The sequence below is a fragment of the Canis lupus genome, chromosome 28 (assembly GCF_011100685.1).
Source record: "Canis lupus familiaris isolate Mischka breed German Shepherd chromosome 28, alternate assembly UU_Cfam_GSD_1.0, whole genome shotgun sequence".
In the NCBI taxonomy this organism is placed as follows: Eukaryota; Metazoa; Chordata; class Mammalia; order Carnivora; family Canidae; genus Canis; species Canis lupus.
The window spans coordinates 6,645,259-6,665,201 of NC_049249.1; the positions used below are offsets into that span (position 1 = coordinate 6,645,259).

The window sequence follows — 19,943 nt, forward strand, 5'->3', positions numbered from 1 at the left end:
TTTTTTTTTTTTTTTTTTTTTTGAGAAATTATTATTTTATGAGGACCTTGGCAAAATGCATAATAACCTTGACAAAATACATAATAATTTTTATCCATGAAAATTTTGTGAAAAGAACTGTGTTTTACTGGGATAACAAATGAGAATATTTTTGTGTAGAGGAGAGTTGCCTATTAAGTTTTTTATTTTTAAAGATTTTATTTATTCATGAGAGACACACAGAAGCAGAGACATGTAGGCAGAAGGAGAAGCAGGCTCCCTTTAGGGAGCCTAATGTGGGACTCCATCCCAGGACCTTGGGATCAGGCCCTGAGCCAAAGGCAGACGTTCAGCCACTGAGCCACCCAGGTGTCCCTGATGATTAATCTTTAATTATTTTTTTTCCTCTTTCCCTCTAGGAAAAAACAGGTGGTAAGATACGCCAAGGCCAAAGCCAAACTAAAGAAGTCCTTCAGGAATACATTGCAGGTGCAGACACCATCATGGAAGACCCCTCTACTAGGGATTTTGTTGTTATGCGGGCCAGAATGATGGCAGCCAAGTGAGTATACAAAATTCAGAAGCCCTTTAACTAAAATATTCTTCTGATATGTTTGTCAGTACTTCCTCTAGCACACTATTACAGAAAAAGTGTAAGAGAACATTTTTAATTTTCTTGAAGTTTTAAATTACATTTATATCTTTTTATAAAGATAAAATAGGAGTTATGTCTTTGTTGGGAAAAGTTATAGCTTCAATAAGGAAAATGTTAAGAAATTTCTGTAGTAACTTTTTTCTCCCTCATAGGTTGTTAGGGGCGCTTTGTTGCTGTATTTGTGATCCAGGTGTAAATGTGGCAACCCAAGAAATTAAACCAGCTGAATCCCTTGGCCAATTACTGCTCTTCCATTTGAACTCCAAATCTGCCTTACAGAGAATTAGTGTTGCTTTGGTAATCTGTGAATGGGCTGCTTTACAAAAGGTAAGATTTTGCCCAAAAAGTAATGAAGACAAATTAAGTAAACCAGTTTCCATTAGCTGTTAGGATTATTCTTATTACATTTTATAAACAAACAAATCTCCGTATAAAAACCCAACAGTTATAGAAAAGTTTTCTAAATTATAGTGAAACATTGTTTCTCTTCCATTTGCTTTTAACTTTAGGCTTTTTTTTTTTTTTTTTTTTTCGTAGAATCCCTAATCTGGTACCTGAGACTACTAGCTAAGACTATACTTAATGTTTACTCTTGATATTATAATCTGTTAAGAGATGTCCCTGCTAAAAAGACATGTGTGTGGAAGCAGTCCAGAAACTATTAGTCATTCATTCCTTTATATTTCAGATGTCACTGAAAACTACAAAAGATAAGAGGCTTTGAGTAATAGAAATCTATTTGTATGAGTAGTAGCAAGGGCAGAATTTTGGGTCACAGGAAGAATAAAACCTCTACATTTAAATGAAAATCTTCATGTTTTCAATTAAGCTATTCCTGCAGCCCCTTTAACCTTTAATTTCTAATAAGGTGTGTGATTTTGTGTAAGACTTCTGTAAATCAAAGAAACTTCCTGCTGGCTTTGTTTATTCCATTAACTGGAATTCTGGAAATTTAACTGTCTGCACTTGCTGTGAGAGTTTCTTGTTACTGCCTCTTAGCAGTTTGTTAAAGCTATAAGCTATGTCTAAAAGTAATTGAGCCATGCTCTGTTGCAACTGAGACCCCAGCTTTGCCTCTGGAAAGAAGCAAGGCTCATCTGTTTTTAGGCAGGACTCGGTGTGCTGGAGAGGCAGTGATGCTGTGTTTTTGTGCCTCTCAGACTCAGCAGCAAGTGTTGACAGTTCGGTTTCTGGACCCTCACAGAGCTTCTCTGGACTTACTCTGTGAAGCCCAGGCTGATCACCCAGATCCCACAGAACCCCTCATGGCTCACCACTGAGGCCATTCCCCCTCTGGTTGGGGCAGGCAACAACCAGAGAGAGTGGGAAGGGTTAGTTAAATTTGGGGGCAGGTAAGTAGCTTTTAAATTATATATCCATTTCTACAGTATGGCATGTGAAGCTATGGGTTCAACTATTAAATCTAATAATGAGTTTTCAAATAACATTTTTAATGCATGCTAAGTGTTCTTTTCTGACTGATTTCTTTTTACAGTTACATATTTTTAAATCTGTGCTATATGTACACTTGGTATAAATTCAGAGTTAAGTAAGAGTAATTAGGTGCAAAATTTATGGAATTGTAATAGTTCCATGTGCATGTTCTGTGGTCATTCATATTAAAATTTTAGCATAGTTTGGGTGTGATACCTTTTCTACAACTAACGATGTTCTGGGAGGTAACAGAATGTAGATTCAAAATGTATAGGAATTTAGAATTTGGTAGTTTGCAAGTGAAAATGTATGCATCTCTAAGAATTATGTTTATATATTGGCCCTGATGTTTTTTGTCTGTTATATTTTAGGAGTGTAAAGCTGTTACCCTAGCTGTGCAGCCACGTTTACTTGATATCCTTTCAGAACATTTGTATTATGATGAAATTGCCGTTCCATTCACGCGAATGCAGAATGAGTGTAAACAGCTTATTTCATCATTAGCTGATGCACATATTGAAGTTGGTAATAGAGTAAACAACAATGTTTTTACAATAGATCAAGCTAATGACCTGGTGAGTAAAGAAGTAACTTTCTTAATTTTAGATTGAGCATGAAATAAAGATTAGAAATTTGTTATGTGGTGTTTACCACAAAAACACTATTTTGAATATGTCCGTGGCCTGATAGCTTGCCACCCCAGCCCTATAGGAAAGTTATTGTATTGTATTGACTTCTTTAAAATTAGAGGATGGGGAAGGAATTTTCTTTAAATCTCAGATTCTAACAAGCCCATGTACCTTTATCAGAAAAAGCTGTTCCATTTTTTGGTCATTTCTCAGTTTTGCTTAAAACTGGCAGAGTATTAGGATGCCTAGGTGGCTCAATTGGTTAAGTGTTTGAATCTTGGTTTCTGTGCAGGTGTTGATCTCAGGGTCTTGAGATCAGCCTTGCATCAGACACTGTGCTCAGAGTGCAGTCTGCCTGAGAGTCTTTCCTTCTCCCTCTCCATTCTTTGCCCCACCCTCTGCTTGTGCACAGGCATTCTCTCTCTCTCAAATAAAAAGCTTAAAAAAAAAAACTAAACTAAAACTGGCAGAGTATAGAGAAAACTACTTCTATATAAGTTCCTGAGTATTTCTTATCTCCTCTCTCAACTTACAATGAAAATAGTCAAACATAAAGAAAAGGTAAAAGAATTACACAGTGAACATTCATATATTATTCATCGACTAGATTGTATAGTTAACATTTTACTAAATTTGCTTTATCACATATATATGCAGCTCTCTACTTAACCAGCCATCAGTTTATCTTATTTTTTTTGATGCATTTCTAAGTTGCAGACATTAGTACACTTCAGCATGTATATATATCATTAGCTAAAATTCAGTATTTGTTTTTTGCTCTTTTGTGAGGTAAAATTTATCTCCTATGGAGTACACAAATCTTAAACTATTTGATGAATTTTAACAGATGGGTGTATCTATGAAACCCAAACTTGGGATCCCTGGGTGGCGCAGCGGTTTGGCGCCTGCCTTTGGCCCAGGGTGCCATCCTGGAGACCCGGGATCAAATCCCACGTCGGGCTCCTGGTGCATGGAGCCTGCTTCTCCCTCTGCCTATGTCTCTGCCTCTCTCTCTCTCTCTCTCTCTCTCTGTGTGTGTGTGTGTGACTATCATAAATAAATAAACATTAAAAAAAAAAAAAAAAGAAACCCAAACTCCTGTCAAGTTACAGACAGTACCATCACTATTTCAAAGTCAATCCCTGCCTATCCCTGCCCTCAAGTAATCATTGTTCTGATTTTTCCACCATAGATTACTTTTGCTTATTCTAGAATTTTATATAATCAGAATCATACACTTTGTGCTGTTTGATATAAGTTTTTTTTTTCAGCATGATGTTTTTAAAATTCATCCATGTTATGTGTTTTGGTGATTCATTGTTTTTTATCGATTAGTTTTATTCCATTGTATAAATATACCACAGTTAAACTCTTCTCCTATTGATAAAAACTTGAGCTGTTCCAAGTTTTGGGCTGTTATGAACAGAGTTGCTATAAACATTCTTGCACAAGTCTTTTTGTAGATCTGTATTTTCACTTCTTTGAATAAATATGTATGAGTAGAATTGCTGGGTCATTGGGTAGGTGTTTGTTTGGTTTTATAAAAAATTGCAGACCTTTTCCCAAAGTGGCTATATCATTTTACCTTCTAACCAACAATATGTGTGAGTTCTGGTTGTTCCACACCATCACCAGCATTTGGTGTGATTGCTCCATCACCAACATTTGGTATGATTGCTACTTTTATTTTAGCCATTCTGGTGGTTATATGATAGCGTCATTGTGGTTTTACTTTATGTTTCCTTGATGACTAATATGTTCAACACTTTTTTGTGTCATATTGGCCATTTGTAGACCTGTCTGAAATCTATATTCAAATTTTTTGTCTATTTTTTAATGAGGTTGTCTTATTATTATTGAGTTGTAGAAGTTTTGGTTTTTTAAAAAAGATTTACTTGAGGGAGGGAGGGAGAGAGAGAGAAAAAGAGAGAAAGAGAGGGCCACAGAGGAAGAAAGGGGCAGAGGGAGAGAGAGAGAAAGAGAGAATCTTAAGCAGACTCCAGGCTGAGCATGGAGCCCAACTCGGGGCCTTGATCTTATAACCCTGAGATCATGACCTGAGCTGAAACCAAGAGTCAGATGCTTGACCAGCTGAGCCACCCAGGTGCTCCTAGGAGTTGTTTTGTTTCGTTTTTAAATATATCTCAGAATACCAAATCTTTTTAAGAAGGGTGCTTTCTGAATATTTTTTCCCAGTATGTGGCTTGCCTTTTCTTAATTGTCTTTAGATAAGCAAATATTTTTAATTTTGATGACATCTAATTTATCAGTTGTTTTCTTCTATGGTTATTGTGTTCTGTGACCTAAAGTACCTTTTCTTACTCCAAGTTGTGAAGGTATTCACATACATTTTCTTGGCAGTTTTAGCTTGTTTGCTTGCTTGTTTGTTTATTTATATCTAGATTTATAGATTTTATTTATTCATTAGAGACACAGGCAGAGGGAGAAGCAGGCTGCATGGAGGGAACCCAATGCAGGACTCGATCCCAAGACTCCAGGATCACACCTTGGGCTAAAGGCGGCACTAAACTGCTGAGCCACCCGGGCTGCCCAGCTTTTATGTTTAGATTTGTCATCCATTTTGAATGTATAGTGTGAAGTACAGATTGTTTTCATGAAGATAACCATTTTTTCCAGCATCATTTATTGAAAAGATTTTCCATTCCCCATTGGATTGCTTTGGCACCTTTCAAAAATTTGTTGAAGTGTAGATCTATATTTGTACTCTGTTCAATCTATTTGTCTCTCATACCATCACCAATGTCTTAATTACTGTAAGCTTTGTACTTTAGTAAGTTCTTGAAGTTAGGTGTAAATGAGTTCTTCCTTTTTTGAGTTATAGTATCAGAAAACTGAGTTACTTGTGTTGGTTCCTGTGAAAGAGCAGTCTTCAATTTTTTATCCTTTTCTAATTAGAAACTTATATATTGAATTTTTTTTGTTCTCACCTGTGAGAAAAGTTAAATTGCTATTTTTTGAGTTGTTTATGAGGTGGTTTTTCTGGTTGTTGCTGTTCTATAATTTATCCATTTTTCTTCTGGTGGTTTTTTTTTTTTTTTTTCCATCTTGGAATTAAATCTTAAACTTTACAGTCTGTCTTCCCTCTCTATTTTTGACAATTTTATTTTTCTTATGACGAAAACTTTCAAGGTTTACTGTCTTAGCAATGTCCACATATACAATGTAATATTATTTACTGTGGTTATCATGCTGTACATTACTTCCCCATAACTTATTTTATAACTGGAAGTTTGTACCTCTTGACCTCCACCCATTTTGCCCTCCTTCCCCAAATCTCCCTCCCCTCTGGGCAAATACCAGTCTACTTTGTATCTGTTAGCTTTATTTGCTCGTGTTTTTTTTTTTAGATTACACATGTAAGTGAAATCATAATGTATTTGTCTTTCTCTGATGTATTTCACTTAGCATAATGCCCTCAAGGTCCATCCATTTTGTTGGAGATGGAAAAATTCAATCTCTTTTGTGGCTAAATAATATTCCATTGTAAATATATGCTGTATCTTCTTTATCCATTCATTCATCTGTGAAAAGCCATTGCTTTTTTTTTTAATTTTTATTTTATTTATGATAGTCACAGAGAGAGAGAGAGAGAGAGGGGCAGAGACACAGGCAGAGGGAGAAGCAGGCTCCATGCACCGGGAGCCCAATGTGGGACTCGATCCCGGGTCTCCAGGATCACGCCCTGGGCCAAAGGCAGGCGCCAAACCGCTGCGCCACCCAGGGATCCCAAGCCATTGCTTTTTAAATCTTTACATTGACTTCCTGTTTTTCTCTTACCTGCCAGTATAAGCGTATTCCTCAGATCTTTCTTTGTCACCATTCTCACAATTTAGTTCTTATCCAGGTGTTACGCTATCTTCTCTTGATCTCTTGAAGTTCTTCGATTGGGCATTTTTAGTTGGATAGCTTCAGTTTAATACAACCAAAACTGGAATTTAACAGTAAAATGCCCTTTTCAATCCACAGTTGCAAATTTTGCTACCATTTTCTTTCAGAAAGCCTCAGATGTTTATCTTTTCTCTGTTTTCATTACAATCTGGTCAAGGGCCTTAGTACTTTATGACTAGGTCCTGACTCATCTCTAAGGCTCTAGGTGGTCTTTGGCCCATTTCATCTTGCGTGTTGTGCCAGACTTGTAAAGTCTGTTAGTGCCACTCTGAAAGTATCCCTCCCTTACTTAAAAACATTATTTTTGTTTTCCTTGATTTTAGTTTTTTCTTTCTTACTTTTTTTTTTTTTTAATTTTTTATTTATGATAGTCACAGAGAGAGAGAGAGAGGCAGAGACATAGGCAGAGGGAGAAGCAGGCTCCATGCACCAGGAGCCTGATGTGGGATTCGATCCCAGGTCTCCAGGATCGTGCCCTGGGCCAAAGGCAGGTGCCAAGCCACTGCGCCACCCAGGGATCCCTCTTTCTTACTTTTTACACCTTTTCTAAATTCTTTATCTCTTTTCATTATCTCTCAAATGCCCTCCCCTTCAGTGTAGTTTTTTTCTTGCGGAAATAAGCTATGCTCACTCAGTTTCTATGCCTCACTCATTCTCACTTCTGAGCCTGAGCTCCTATTTCTTTTGTCAAGAATTCCCTACCTTCAACCCTCTATGTTTATCCCAGGTTCATCTCTTAACATTCCTCCATCTGCACCCTCTACTCAGTCCATGATGACTGTTCTCAATTCCCTGAAAAATGCCTCACTTTCCACTCACCACCTCACACTATTTGCCAAGATATCCTTACAACTCCTGGCTTAACACATTCTTTAAAAACCCATCACAAAGGACGCCTGGGTGGTTCAGTTGGTTGAGCATCTAACTTTTGGTTTCGGCTCAGGTCACATCTCAGAGTCATGAGATCAAGCCCCCACACCTGGCTCTGTGCTGGGCGAGGAGTCTGCTTGTACTACTCTCCCCTTGCTCATGAGTGCGTGCTCTCTCTCTCTCTTCCTCAAATGAATAAAATATTTAATAAAAATAAAAATCACAAGTGTTAACTTCATCTGGCAGGCCTCCACTAATCTTATCACTAGAGAAGAGTTATGCAACCCAGGTGTCCCACAGTAACTTGCACTTACTTCGGTTATATGTTACATTGTCTTGTTTACTTATATATCTCTCTTCCACATTAGTCTCTACATTTTTGAGAGTATGAAGACATTGGGTCTTATTCATCTTTTAGTATTCCTCAATAGAAATTTTTTGGGGATCTCTGGGTGGTGCAGCGGTTTGGCGCCTGCCTTTGGCCCAGGGCGCGATCCTGGAGACCTGGGATCGAATCCCACGTCGGGCTCCTGGTGCATGGAGCCTGCTTCTCCCTCTGCCTGTGTCTCTGCCTCTCTCTCTCTCTCTGTGACTATCATAAATAAATAAAAATTTAAAAAAAAGCCTTTTTGGATGAGTGAATTAATGAATTTGAGGTATTTGGAAAGCTGCTTAGAATCATTGAAAATTGACAGCATAGTATATTTAGGACAGTGTTTTCAAACTTTTAGCAGTGAAATCCTCTTTCCGATAAATCTTATGCAGAACCTGAATAAATAAAGTGGAAAGTATAAGCTGAAAGTGATATGTGATTATGTTTCTTTCTAGTGAGCAAATGGACAAGGTCAAGTAGATATATGGCTCAATTTAAAGTTTCGTATTTTATAATAAAAGAGGATCTTAGTTGTGTGCCTGTTTTGTTGCTCATAATAAGAGGCCAATATTATCAGTTTTGTCCATAATAGAATTATTTGTAAGTCTGAAAAAATCATATTTTCCATTTAAAAAAAAAGTTCTTCAATGTTACAGTCTTCTCTGGTTAATAGTCATTAGACTGGATCTACTTATAGAGGCTGCATATAATTATAGTTACCTGTCAAACAAGAAGACTATTTTTGTTATGTAAGCCATCACACAGTCTTTAGATGGTAATTAAAAAAACATGCCCATGCAAAAACTTGTACGTAAGTCTTCATAGAATCATTATTAAATATAGTAGCCAAAGGGTGGAAACAACCCAGATGTTCATCAACTAATGAATGGATAAATACAGTGTGATACATATCCATATAGTGTGGGATATTATTTGGCAAGAAAAGGGAAAGAAGTACTATATTCATTACTACAACATTGGTGAACTTTGAAAGCATTATGCTAAATGAAGGAAATCAGTCACTAAAGGTTACATACTGTATCAGTCCATTCATATGAAATGTCTAGAATAGGCAAATCTATAAAGTTAGAAAACAGATTAAGTGGTTGCATAGGGTTAGAAAGAAATGAGTGATTACTAATAGGTATGAATTTTATTTTGGGGACAATGAACATGTTCTAAAATTGTGATGGTTGTAGGACTCTGAATAGAATAAAAATCATTGAATTGTACACTTTAAATGGGTGTATTTTTTGTGAATTATATCTCAAAATTGTTAAAGATGTACTTTTTTTAATGTGGCTTGTAAAGTAATCTGATGTCACAGGGTTATAACTTTAGGCAGCTTTTGGTAAGTAGAATATTCATGACTATTGCAACAGTTTCTTTCCCTTTTTTTTTTTTACACCTCCTACTCCCAGCATTTTCATGAGAAGGGAGGTCAAAGAAAGAATGAAAATAATCCAGTTAGCAATACTTAGCCACTTAGCAATAGCTGCCCCCCCCCCCAAATTTCTAAGTTGAGAAGAATATTTTTCCCTGAAAAGTTTGTGAGATTTGGTATTTCTTAATTTAGTTTATATTTGTTGATAGCTTTCTCATTTCACCAAACTACTGTGTCGACATTCAATGTAATTTTCTCTTAAAGTCATTTGATATATTTAAAGGATAGATGATTTTGTTCTGTGTGTATAGTTGACACACCAGTGTTACATTAGTTTCAACTATAGGACTTAGCATAGGCAATGTAGTCAATGGTATTGTAATTAGTGTTGCAGGAAAATAGTCTTAAAGAATACAATGCTAATGTTACTCAGATTAAAATAAAATTTGATGTTGAGAGGTTTTAGACCTTTAGTTTTACTGTATACTAAAATAATACTAGATATTATGAAACAAAATTGAAGCAGAAAGCTTGCTGTTGCCCTTTAGTTTACAGACTTTTTGGGATTGATGTCACTAATGATTTTTGATTTCTCTTTTTTAATAGGTCACTACTGTTTTTAATGAAGTCACATCATCTTTTGATTTGAATCCTCAAGTGTTACAGCAGTTAGATAGTAAACGACAGCAGGTCCACATGACAGTTACGGAGACCAACCAGGAGTGGCAAGTGCTGCAGTTGAGAGTGCATACTTTTGCTGCATGTGCGGTTGTGAGTTTGCAGCAGCTTCCAGAGAAATTAAATCCTATCATTAAGCCATTAATGGAAACAATTAAAAGAGAAGAGAATACACTAGTGCAGAACTATGCAGCTCAGTGCATAGCAAAACTGCTTCAGCAGTGTACAACAAGGACACCCTGCCCCAATTCAAAAATTATTAAAAACCTCTGTAGCTCACTTTGTGTGGATCCATATCTAACTCCTTGTGTCACATGTCCAGTACCAACACAAAGCGGCCAGGACAATTCTAAAGGTATATATTTAAACTTTCATTTGGGGTAGAGAATTAACCACTTAAATTTGTTTTTATTTATTCATAGGTATCATTTAAACACAAATCCAGTTTATGTTAGAGCTCTTTCCTATTTTGCATATATTGGTAATCAGATAACAACCCTCTAAACTCAAACTACTCCTAAAAGACCTGATATTTCATATAAGATGATTGAAATCTGAGACAGGTGTTAACCTTTACACCTCTCTTTGAAGACCATCATTATAAGGTTTTAATGTTTAGGGCTAGGAAACTTAATTGTATCAAATGTTGAATAAAAATTCTTCCTATAGGGGCACCTGGGTGGCTTAGTGGTTGAGCATCTGCCTTTGACTCAGGTCATGATCCCAGGGTGCTGGGATTGAGTCCTGCATTGGGCTCTCCATGGGGAGCCTACTTCTCCTTCTGCCTGTGTTTCTGCCTCTCTCTGTCTGGGTCTCTCATAAATAAATAAAATCTTTAAAAAAAAATTCTTCCTATAAAACTCTGATTTCTCTAATTTAGTGCATGTTGTATAAGTGAATTCTATTATCTTTAGTAAATAATGCGTAACCATTCTGATTTCATCTGGAAAAAAATAATTGCTCTCTGCAGGCTAGTATCAAGGATGAATATTTTTTTACATGCCAGTCCTATATGATTTACTTTTTGTTTGTTTATAAGATTTTGCCAAAGCAAATTATTCAAAATGTAATAGATTTACAACTTTGGTACAGTATAGGTCTTAAAAAAATGTGAACAAACTGGAAGAAGAAAGTGGCATTTGGAATATCCATACCTTAAAACTATCATAAGATAACAGTCTCCCTTAGCCAACTCCTTGTGTTGTTTAAGCCAGTAATATTTTGCAGTGATCAATGTCAGGGTCTCAATTTATGGCGACTATGGACATTTCTTTTAGAGAGAACTTGCTTGCAGTGTTTTTTATTGTTTCTTTTTATGCCTAAAAGCAATCATTCATTTTTTAAAAATTATTAGACCTTAACTGAAGGCTCAAAATCATTCTTGCATGCCATATTTCTTATTAACATGATTCTGCAACTTTATATTAAGTATGATCCTATGCAAATATCAAAACATTTAATGTTGTAAATTATTGCTGTTTTGTTACCATTTCATTAGCCAAAGAAAATGTCATCAGCTTATCAAAATTGAGCCTTAAAGACATAGTTTTAAATATATGTTGTATCTCTTTTGGAGCAGGAAGCATTTGGTCACCTGTATTATACTTAAAAAGTTATTTACTTTTTTTCCTTTTAGGATCCAACTCTGAAAAAGATGGTATGCACCACACAGTCACCAAGCACAGAGGTATAATTACACTCTACAGACATCAGAAAGCTGCTTTTGCTATCACAAGTAGGCGAGGTCCTACCCCTAAAGCAGTGAAAGCTCAAATAGCAGATCTTCCTGCAGGAAGTAGTGGAAACATCCTTGTTGAACTTGATGAGGTAAATAATTGTTTTGGGTTTTTTTTGACTACTGTGATTTTTTAAACAAGAAGTCTTACAGATTGAGAGCTAAATATGAGCCTCCTTTATTGTATTTTATTTAATTTATTTTAATTTAATTTAACTTAATTTTTAAGATTTTTATTTATTTATTCATGAGAGACAGAGACAGAGAGGCAGAGACCCAAGCAGAGGGAGAGCAGGCTCCATGCAGGGAGCCTGATGTGGCACTGGATCCTGGGTCTCCAGGATCATGCCCTGGGCTGAAGGCAGGCACTAAACCACTGAGCCACCCAGGGATCCCTTTTATTGTATTTTTATATTTTTAAGTGAAAGATGTGGAATTAATAACCTTTTGTAGTATTCTCACATGATCTAGAAAAACTGCAAACTTCTTCAGATTTCTTTTGTTATTTAGTTAATAAGTATCAATTAATTATCACGTGGTTGACTTTTTAGTCAGCCTGAAATTTATTAAATGTGTGATACAAGATAGGGATCTAAATTTTTTTTTTTTTTTCAATATGAATAGCCAGTTATCCCACTGTTGAATCATTTCCTCCCTGGTTTATAATGATACCTCTGTTATATACTATGCTTCATATATGTATCTGTTTGGGCTTTCTTTTCTATTTCATTGGTCTGCTTGTTCTGTAGTACAATCTTCTTTAAAGATAATTTAACAAGTGTCTATTTTTTTTAAATGTTTGCGGTGACTGTATTAACAGTGGAATGATCTAGGTAGCTCCTTTGGTTGGCATGACATAGAAACTTACCTGGTTTAGCAATAAATTGTCAAAGCTAAAAGATGTGTATCTAATATATTTCTGAAAGATAGAGATATATTTTCAATTTCTTTTTAAATAAAAATCTTACCTTCTTACCTGTATTTCTTTTAAAATATTCTATGAATAGAATTTTTTTTACTAACTCTATTCTTCCCATAATAATTTTAATAAAAAATTTACTGTGATTTGGGTATTTATATCTCTGTGGTTTATATAGTTCTTCCTTAACTTAAAAAGTAATTTCAAAAATAAATGCATCTTTCTGGACGCACAGTTTTTTTGTATAATAATTAAATTATTGCTAAGTAAGAGGTTATGAATCCTGTGATTAGTTTAAACTGATGCTCTTATTGTATCCCTTAAGTGAATATAAATTTAAAGACAGATAATTTTCTCTCCTTATCTTCTCCCTAGCTGGTAAGTTTCTTTGGGGTAGAGGGAAGGAAAAAAAAAACATGTCACTTAGAACTATCTCTAGAAACTGTCTATTCTTCTTTTCCTTATTTTTCAGTTCCAAAGAAGCATTTTACTTTGGATGGAAAAATCTAGTTTGGGGTTTTATGCCTATATAAATTTAAATATTAAAAGACATTTATAGTGATAAATAAGTTTATAGTTGCTTAATTGGTTAATAACACCATGAATTTTTACGTGGTGACTTTTAAATTCTCTTAATAAAATTTAAAATGCATTAAACCTTTTTTTTTTAAACTCTCTTATCAACTAACGTTTTATTTTAGGCCCAGAAGCCTTACCTGGTACAGCGAAGAGGTGCTGAGTTTGCCTTGACTACTATAGTGAAGCATTTTGGTGGTGAAATGGCAGTGAAGTTGCCACATCTGTGGGATGCTATGGTTGGTCCATTGAAGAATACAATCGACATAAATAATTTTGGTGTGTACATATTTTTCTGAGTTGGACTTTGAAAAATTATTTACAAGGTGATACACACTTAAATCAACATATTTTAACAGATGGAAAGTCCCTCTTGGAAAAGGGAGATGGTCCTGCCCAAGAATTGGTGAATTCTCTGCAAGTGTTTGAAACAGCAGCAGCGTCAATGGATTCTGAGCTTCATCCCTTGGTAACTAACTAATGCAAGTGTAGTTTTCTTCTAATAAAACAAGTGGTTTTATTAAAAAGTCCTAAGGCTTAAAAAGTAGAACTTTGATATCATCCCTAGTAATTGTATTTTCTTTATGTGGTATGACTAGATTCCTTCTTTATTGACAGCACATTTCTTGTGGGCTTTGAGGCAGACCTGGGCACATAAATGTTAGAAAACCCACTTTGGGGTTTTCTAGAATATGGGGCAGTGGGGACAAGGCTTTGATGACACACAAGCCAGGTGTAAACAGGAAAGAAAGCTACAGCCCTATTAATTTATGCTATATTTAATAATACAGCTCCAAGAAAGGAAGAGCACAAGTAATGAAATTTCTTCCTAAGATAAGTGTAAAGTTAGTGGAAGTTGAAGCTAGTCAGTGACAAAGAAAGAACATTGGTTTGTATTTTTTAACTATTAAAATAAATATTTCTGGGGTGCCTGGGTGGCTCAGTTAAGGTTAAGCATCTGCCTTCAGCTCAGATCATGATCTCAGGATCCTGGAATCTTGCCTTGCATCAGGCTCCCTGCTTAGTGGAGAGCCTCTTTCTTCCTCTCCATCTGCTGCTACTCCTGCTTGCGCGCGCTCTCTCTCTCTCTCTCTTGCAAATAAATAAGTAAAATCTTAAAAATATATATTTCTTAAAAAAAATTGTGAGAGGAGAAAAATAGACTAGAGAATTAAATGTTTTTTTTTCATAGAAGGAAGCAATATTCTTTCCATTTAACTGCAGTAGGAAGCTCTGCAATTTACAGCATTAAGTGTTAAGCTCCAATTTTCTATTCATTTTTTTTAAAGATTTTATTTATTTATTTATGATAGACACAGAGAGAGAGAGAGAGAGGCAGAGACACAGGCAGAAGGAGAAGCAGGCCCCATGCAGGGAGCCTGACGCGGGACTTGATCCTAGGACCCCAGGATCACACCGTGGGCCGAAGGCGGCGCTAAACTGTTGAGCCACCCAGGCTGCCCAATTTTCTATTCATATCTAAAAGAAAAGGGTGAATCTAGGAGAAAGAGTTAAACAAAACTTTTCTGTTTATATACAGTTATGAAGTTATATTTTTATACTTCATAAGTTTCGCTGATTTATCATTGGTAGAGAAGGGCAGAATCCATCTATAAAGTTAAAGAAACTCTTACTTTTTCTATGATCAGCTTAACATTCATCTGAGCTGTAAGGCTAGTCTATTGAGCATATATCTGATTCTCATCAGATGAGTTCTAGTATTCCATGCAGCAAGCATTTATTAATGAGATATATTGTGTTACTGTGATCATAATGTCTATGGTAAGCCAGAAAGTTAAAGTGGAATATACCTACCAAAGGATGGTGCCTAGAACAAGATCAGGATCACTCAACCCAGTGAATAAAAAGTATGTATGTAGGAGTACCAGGCTGGCTCAGTTAGTAGAGCATGTGACTCTTGATCTTGTCATGAGTTCTGCCTCACATTAGGCATAGAGCTTACTTGAGGGGGAAAAAAAGTATGTACCTAAACCTAAGCCAGAGCTACCAAATTGGGAGGGAGACTGGTGATGTGTGGTGTCATTTCTCTAGCCTCAGAAGGAGAGTCTTATTAACAGATACCTTTTCATGTGCACCCTGATGTCTTAAGATAAGAACAGGAGAAGTTCTGCAACTTTTATTTTAAGTAGAGTTTCAGTACCTTAGTTCAGATTTAGATAAATTTTTTTGTTGAGGATGTTTTTACAATAATGTTTGAAGTAATTGGAGATATTCTTGGATTTAGAGTCATTTAGAACATCAAGAACCTCTGAGTATGGGCTATAATAGTTATATTTTAAATGATAGATCCCTTATTGAATATTCTGATTGTCTTAAACTTTTTATTTTTAGTTGGTACAGCATTTGCCTCATCTTTATATGTGCCTTCAGTACCCCAGCACTGCAGTGAGGCACATGGCTGCTCGTTGTGTAGGCATCATGAGCAAAATAGCTACCATGGAAACAATGAATATTTTTTTGGAGAAGGTTCTTCCATGGCTGGGAGCAATTGATGACAATATCAAACAGGAGGGTGCAATTGAAGCACTTGCATGTATCCTTTATGATTTTTACAAACTTCAGAAATTATATTCATTTTATTTAAGGATGACTAAAATAAAATTATTTAAATGTTCATAAGTAACCTGTCTTGTTCCAAAATAAAACTACTTTGTTATATTTTATTTTGAAGTATCTTTATATTACATTATAAATACATTATAAAAATATATTTACATTTAATTTGAAAATATTCACAGTTTGAAGAATTGCTATTTAAGAGATTTTTTTAATCATCAAAAATAATTTTAGGTACTTTATGAAATATATTTCTGGTAACTGACATTGGTATATAATCAGTATTGTATTAGTACTAATCAGATACTTGTATGTAGTCCATATATTATAAACATGTTTGCAAAGTTGATTATGTGGATGGAAAATGACTAACTGTACTAAATAAGTAGAGATACACAGGCAAGCTTTTTGCTATGAGTACCATAGTATCTATTGACATTCTTTAATTCAAAGTATCTGAAAGATGTTTCTGAGAGCAAGAAATATGGATGGAGATCAAATCAGTAGATACCGGATCAGAAATGCTGAAGATTTGAGGAGGACTGAACTTACTGGGCCTTGCTGTGTCCAGTTTATGATTGTCAGGGTCATGGTGGGAAATTTGGAATTAATCTTTGAGTGACATTGAATTGTGCTACCTTGCTTGCAGTGTAACTCATTTTATTTTGGTATTGGAATTCTAGGAACTTGCAAGAATTTCTCTATGAGAAAAACCTGATTAAAATTTCTTCCAACCTCTCTCAGATGAAAAACCCAATTTTATGGTCTTAAGAGAAAGTTACATAATATTTACAAAGGAGGAACAGTGTACAAATGCTGTTATGCTGTTAGAAGTTACAATCTTGATATATCTGTTTGTGAAAGCATTTACCTCAAAACAGTTTGGAAATTTCCTTAATAACTTAATCAGGTGTAATGGAACAACTGGATGTTGGTATTGTTCCATATATTGTCCTTTTAGTTGTGCCTGTGTTGGGAAGAATGAGTGATCAGACAGACAGTGTAAGATTCATGGCTACACAGTGCTTTGCAACACTAATTAGACTCATGCCACTTGAGGTAAGTTGAAGTACTTGGTTTACAGACTTAAATGTTTTCTGTAACTTCATCTGTAATGTAATTCTTTTAGAATGATGTCAGGTGAAAAAAATATCATGAATATGTTTATAAGCATTAGGATATAAATTTTATATTTTAATGGATATAAATATTTATATTTTCAACATAGGGTTTTAAGTAAAACTGTGGTTCCTAAAAGAATGATCATTTATTGATGCTATTCTAGAAACAGAATTGTTCCCAAGTATCCCTGATAACTTCTAGGTAAAGATTGTGTGCCAAAGTTTACATGCAAGGTAAATTTAAGGGATGATAATTGAAAGTGTAAAAAGCAAATGAAGTGTCTTTGGAAGTGTGGAGAAAGCAAACTAGAAGGTTGGTTGGAGACTTTTGGAATATACTCATGGGCTGGAAATAATATATGTGGCCAGTGCAGGAAGTAAGTGACTTGAAGTAAGGGAAGGGCCAGGACCCTGCCCATAACTGCTTAACATATTTTGATGGGATTTTTATAATTCAGGAAATTCAGTGTGTATCAATTGTTCCTTTTTACGGCTAAATAGTATTCCATTGTATGGCTATACCATGTTTTGTTTATCTACTTACCAGTTGATGGACTTGTGAATTTTGTTATCACCTTTTGATAGTTAACAAGTAATGCTACTATGAACATGCACTTAAAAGTCTTTGTGTGGATATATGCTTTTATATCTTTTGAGCAGATATCTAGAAATGGAATTACTGGGTCATAGGATGTTGAACTTTTTGAGAAATTGCCAAGTCATTTTTCTAAGTAACTGTACCATTTTACATTTCTACTGCAAAGTATGAACATAAGTTGGATAGCTTCTATAAAAAAAAGTTTGGCTATGTCTGCTGAAGTTGAAGTTTCCTATCCCAGTAACCCAGCAAATTCATCCTAGATATATGGCCTAGAGAAATTCATACACATGTACCAAGACATTTATTCTTAAGAATATTTATCATAGCAGTAGTCTGACACCACTCAAATGTTATCACCAGTGGAGTAGAGGTGTTAACTGGATAACTATGGTGGGGGTGATGATGATACTACGTAAGAATGAATAAAGTAGAAAAACAACAATATTAATCTTTCACATAAGATTCCATTTTTATGAAGTTCAAAATAGATAAAAGTACATGGAATGCATACTTACTTGATAAAGGCATAAAGAAAAGTAAGAAAGGTTGCCTTGAAAGTCAGTAAAGTGATTACCTTTTGGGGAAAGGAGAGTGGGTTATCACTGAGAAGGAGCATATGGGATCTTCTAGGATTATGGCAGGGCTGTTTTTATTGATCTGCTAATGGTTATAAAGTTGTTTTTATAAAATGGTACATTTATTTATATATTTCTCTACATGGTTTATTCCACAATAAAAAGTATTAAAATAACTACCATTACAAAAAAAAAAAAAAAATAGGCTACTATATGGAAAGGCACAAGTTATTTCCCAAATAGTTTCCATCCTCTGCTTCCTAGGTCTTATTCATATTTTCAAATTCTTGGTCCTTGGATCGTCTTTGTAAACTAAATTGTCAGTCCCCTTGGTCCTTTCCCATTTTGGAATCAATGAGTGATAGGAAACCATCATGTGTTCTTTTTTTTTTTTTTTTTTTAATTTTTTTTATTTATTTATGATAGTCACAGAGAGAGAGAAAGAGAGAGAGGCAGAGACATAGGCAGAGGGAGAAGCAGGCTCCATGCACCGGGAGCCTGATGTGGGATTCGATCCCGGGTCTCCAGGATCGCGCCCTGGGCCAAAGGCAGGCGCCAAACCGCTGCGCCACCCAGGGATCCCCCATCATGTGTTCTTTGAGGAAAAGAGTAGATGCTGAAAACAGTGTTTTAAGAAAATTAATTTAACAGTCGAAAGCTTAATAGCTGTTAGGAAAATCAGTTTAGTAGTTATTTATGGATTAGAATGGAAGTACCCCAAAACAGAGCCCAATCCATTGTGAGGTTATAGTCTTTTTTTATTAATTTTATTTTTGAAGTAATCTCCACATCCAGCTCTAACTTACAACCCTGAGATCAAGAGTCGCACGTTCTACCAATGTGCCCCAAGTCTTTTTTTTTTTTTTTAAGGGTATACTAACAATATTTGATAAACAGATTGGCAAAGTAAAGAGACTTTGACCATTAGAGATTGAGAAAAGTTTAGTAAACTTCTCTATGTTGTCAAAAATGATAAGAATGTGATCCATATTTTACTTTTGGCTATGATAGAAAAACAGTGACCAGGGCACCTGACTGGCTCAATTGGTAGAGCATGCAACTCTTGATCTACGGATTGTAAGTTCAAGTCCCATGTTGGGAGATTACTTAAAAATAAGATCTTTAAAAAGAAAATAGAGGGATGCCTGGGTGGCTCAGTGGTTGAGCGTCTGCCTTTGGCTCAGGGTGTGTAATCCTGGGGTCCTGGGATGGAGTCCCGCATTGGGCTCCCTGGAGGGGGCTTGCTTCTCCCTCTGCCTCTCTCTGCCTCTCTCTGTGTGTCTCTCATGAGTAAATAAATAAAAAATCTTAAAAAAAAGAGAGAAAAAGAAAATAGAAAATCAGATTTTTCCTCCCATCTTAACTAGAAGACTAGACAAAATGAATCCAAAAGTGATTTCAGATATTAACTGGCAACATGAAATAGTAATTCATGGGAGAAGAGAAACAAATGGAGTATCCTACCTTGCTTTCTGGAGTGGGATTCAGGCCATAGGACAAGGAAGTGAAAACTAAACTGAGCTTTCACAGTCTCACCAAGTTCAAATGGTCAATCATTCAGAGCATAGGTTAAGACAAGAAGGCTAGAATTTATAACACAGAGTACCCAAAAAGAAGTTGCTGCACAGAGAAGAAGCTCCAGAAGTACACACTAGGGCCGAGTATTCATCTGGGTATGTGTGTGTTTGAGACTAGAAGAAGAAAAATGATGGAAAGGAGTAGGTGGAAGAATTCCCAAAGCTCAGAAAGGGCCAGGAATAGTTTGTTTCCACCAAGCTGAATCAGAAGATCTTCCACCATTTAGAGCATTAACTAAATACAGTCTTTAGAAGTATATTGCCTGAGTGTAGTGTAGGATCAGATTAGCCCTTGACAAAATGCTTATTTGAACTTCCCTTAACAAAGCTTTAAAACCTTAATGGGTAGCC

General features: G+C 35.5%; 1 protein-coding gene across 1 annotated transcript in view; it reads left to right on the forward strand.

Annotated features, from left to right (window-relative positions):
• Window positions 1–19,943, forward strand: part of BTAF1 (B-TFIID TATA-box binding protein associated factor 1) — a 95,308-nt gene that overhangs the window by 51,382 nt on the left and 23,983 nt on the right. The window contains exons 17-25 of the mRNA XM_038578185.1: window positions 399–541; window positions 787–961; window positions 2,440–2,643; window positions 9,840–10,266; window positions 11,548–11,738; window positions 13,267–13,420; window positions 13,501–13,610; window positions 15,494–15,695; window positions 16,629–16,777. Coding sequence (XP_038434113.1) covers window positions 399–541; window positions 787–961; window positions 2,440–2,643; window positions 9,840–10,266; window positions 11,548–11,738; window positions 13,267–13,420; window positions 13,501–13,610; window positions 15,494–15,695; window positions 16,629–16,777 — 1,755 coding nt within the window. The remainder of the gene's footprint in view (window positions 1–398; window positions 542–786; window positions 962–2,439; window positions 2,644–9,839; window positions 10,267–11,547; window positions 11,739–13,266; window positions 13,421–13,500; window positions 13,611–15,493; window positions 15,696–16,628; window positions 16,778–19,943) is intronic.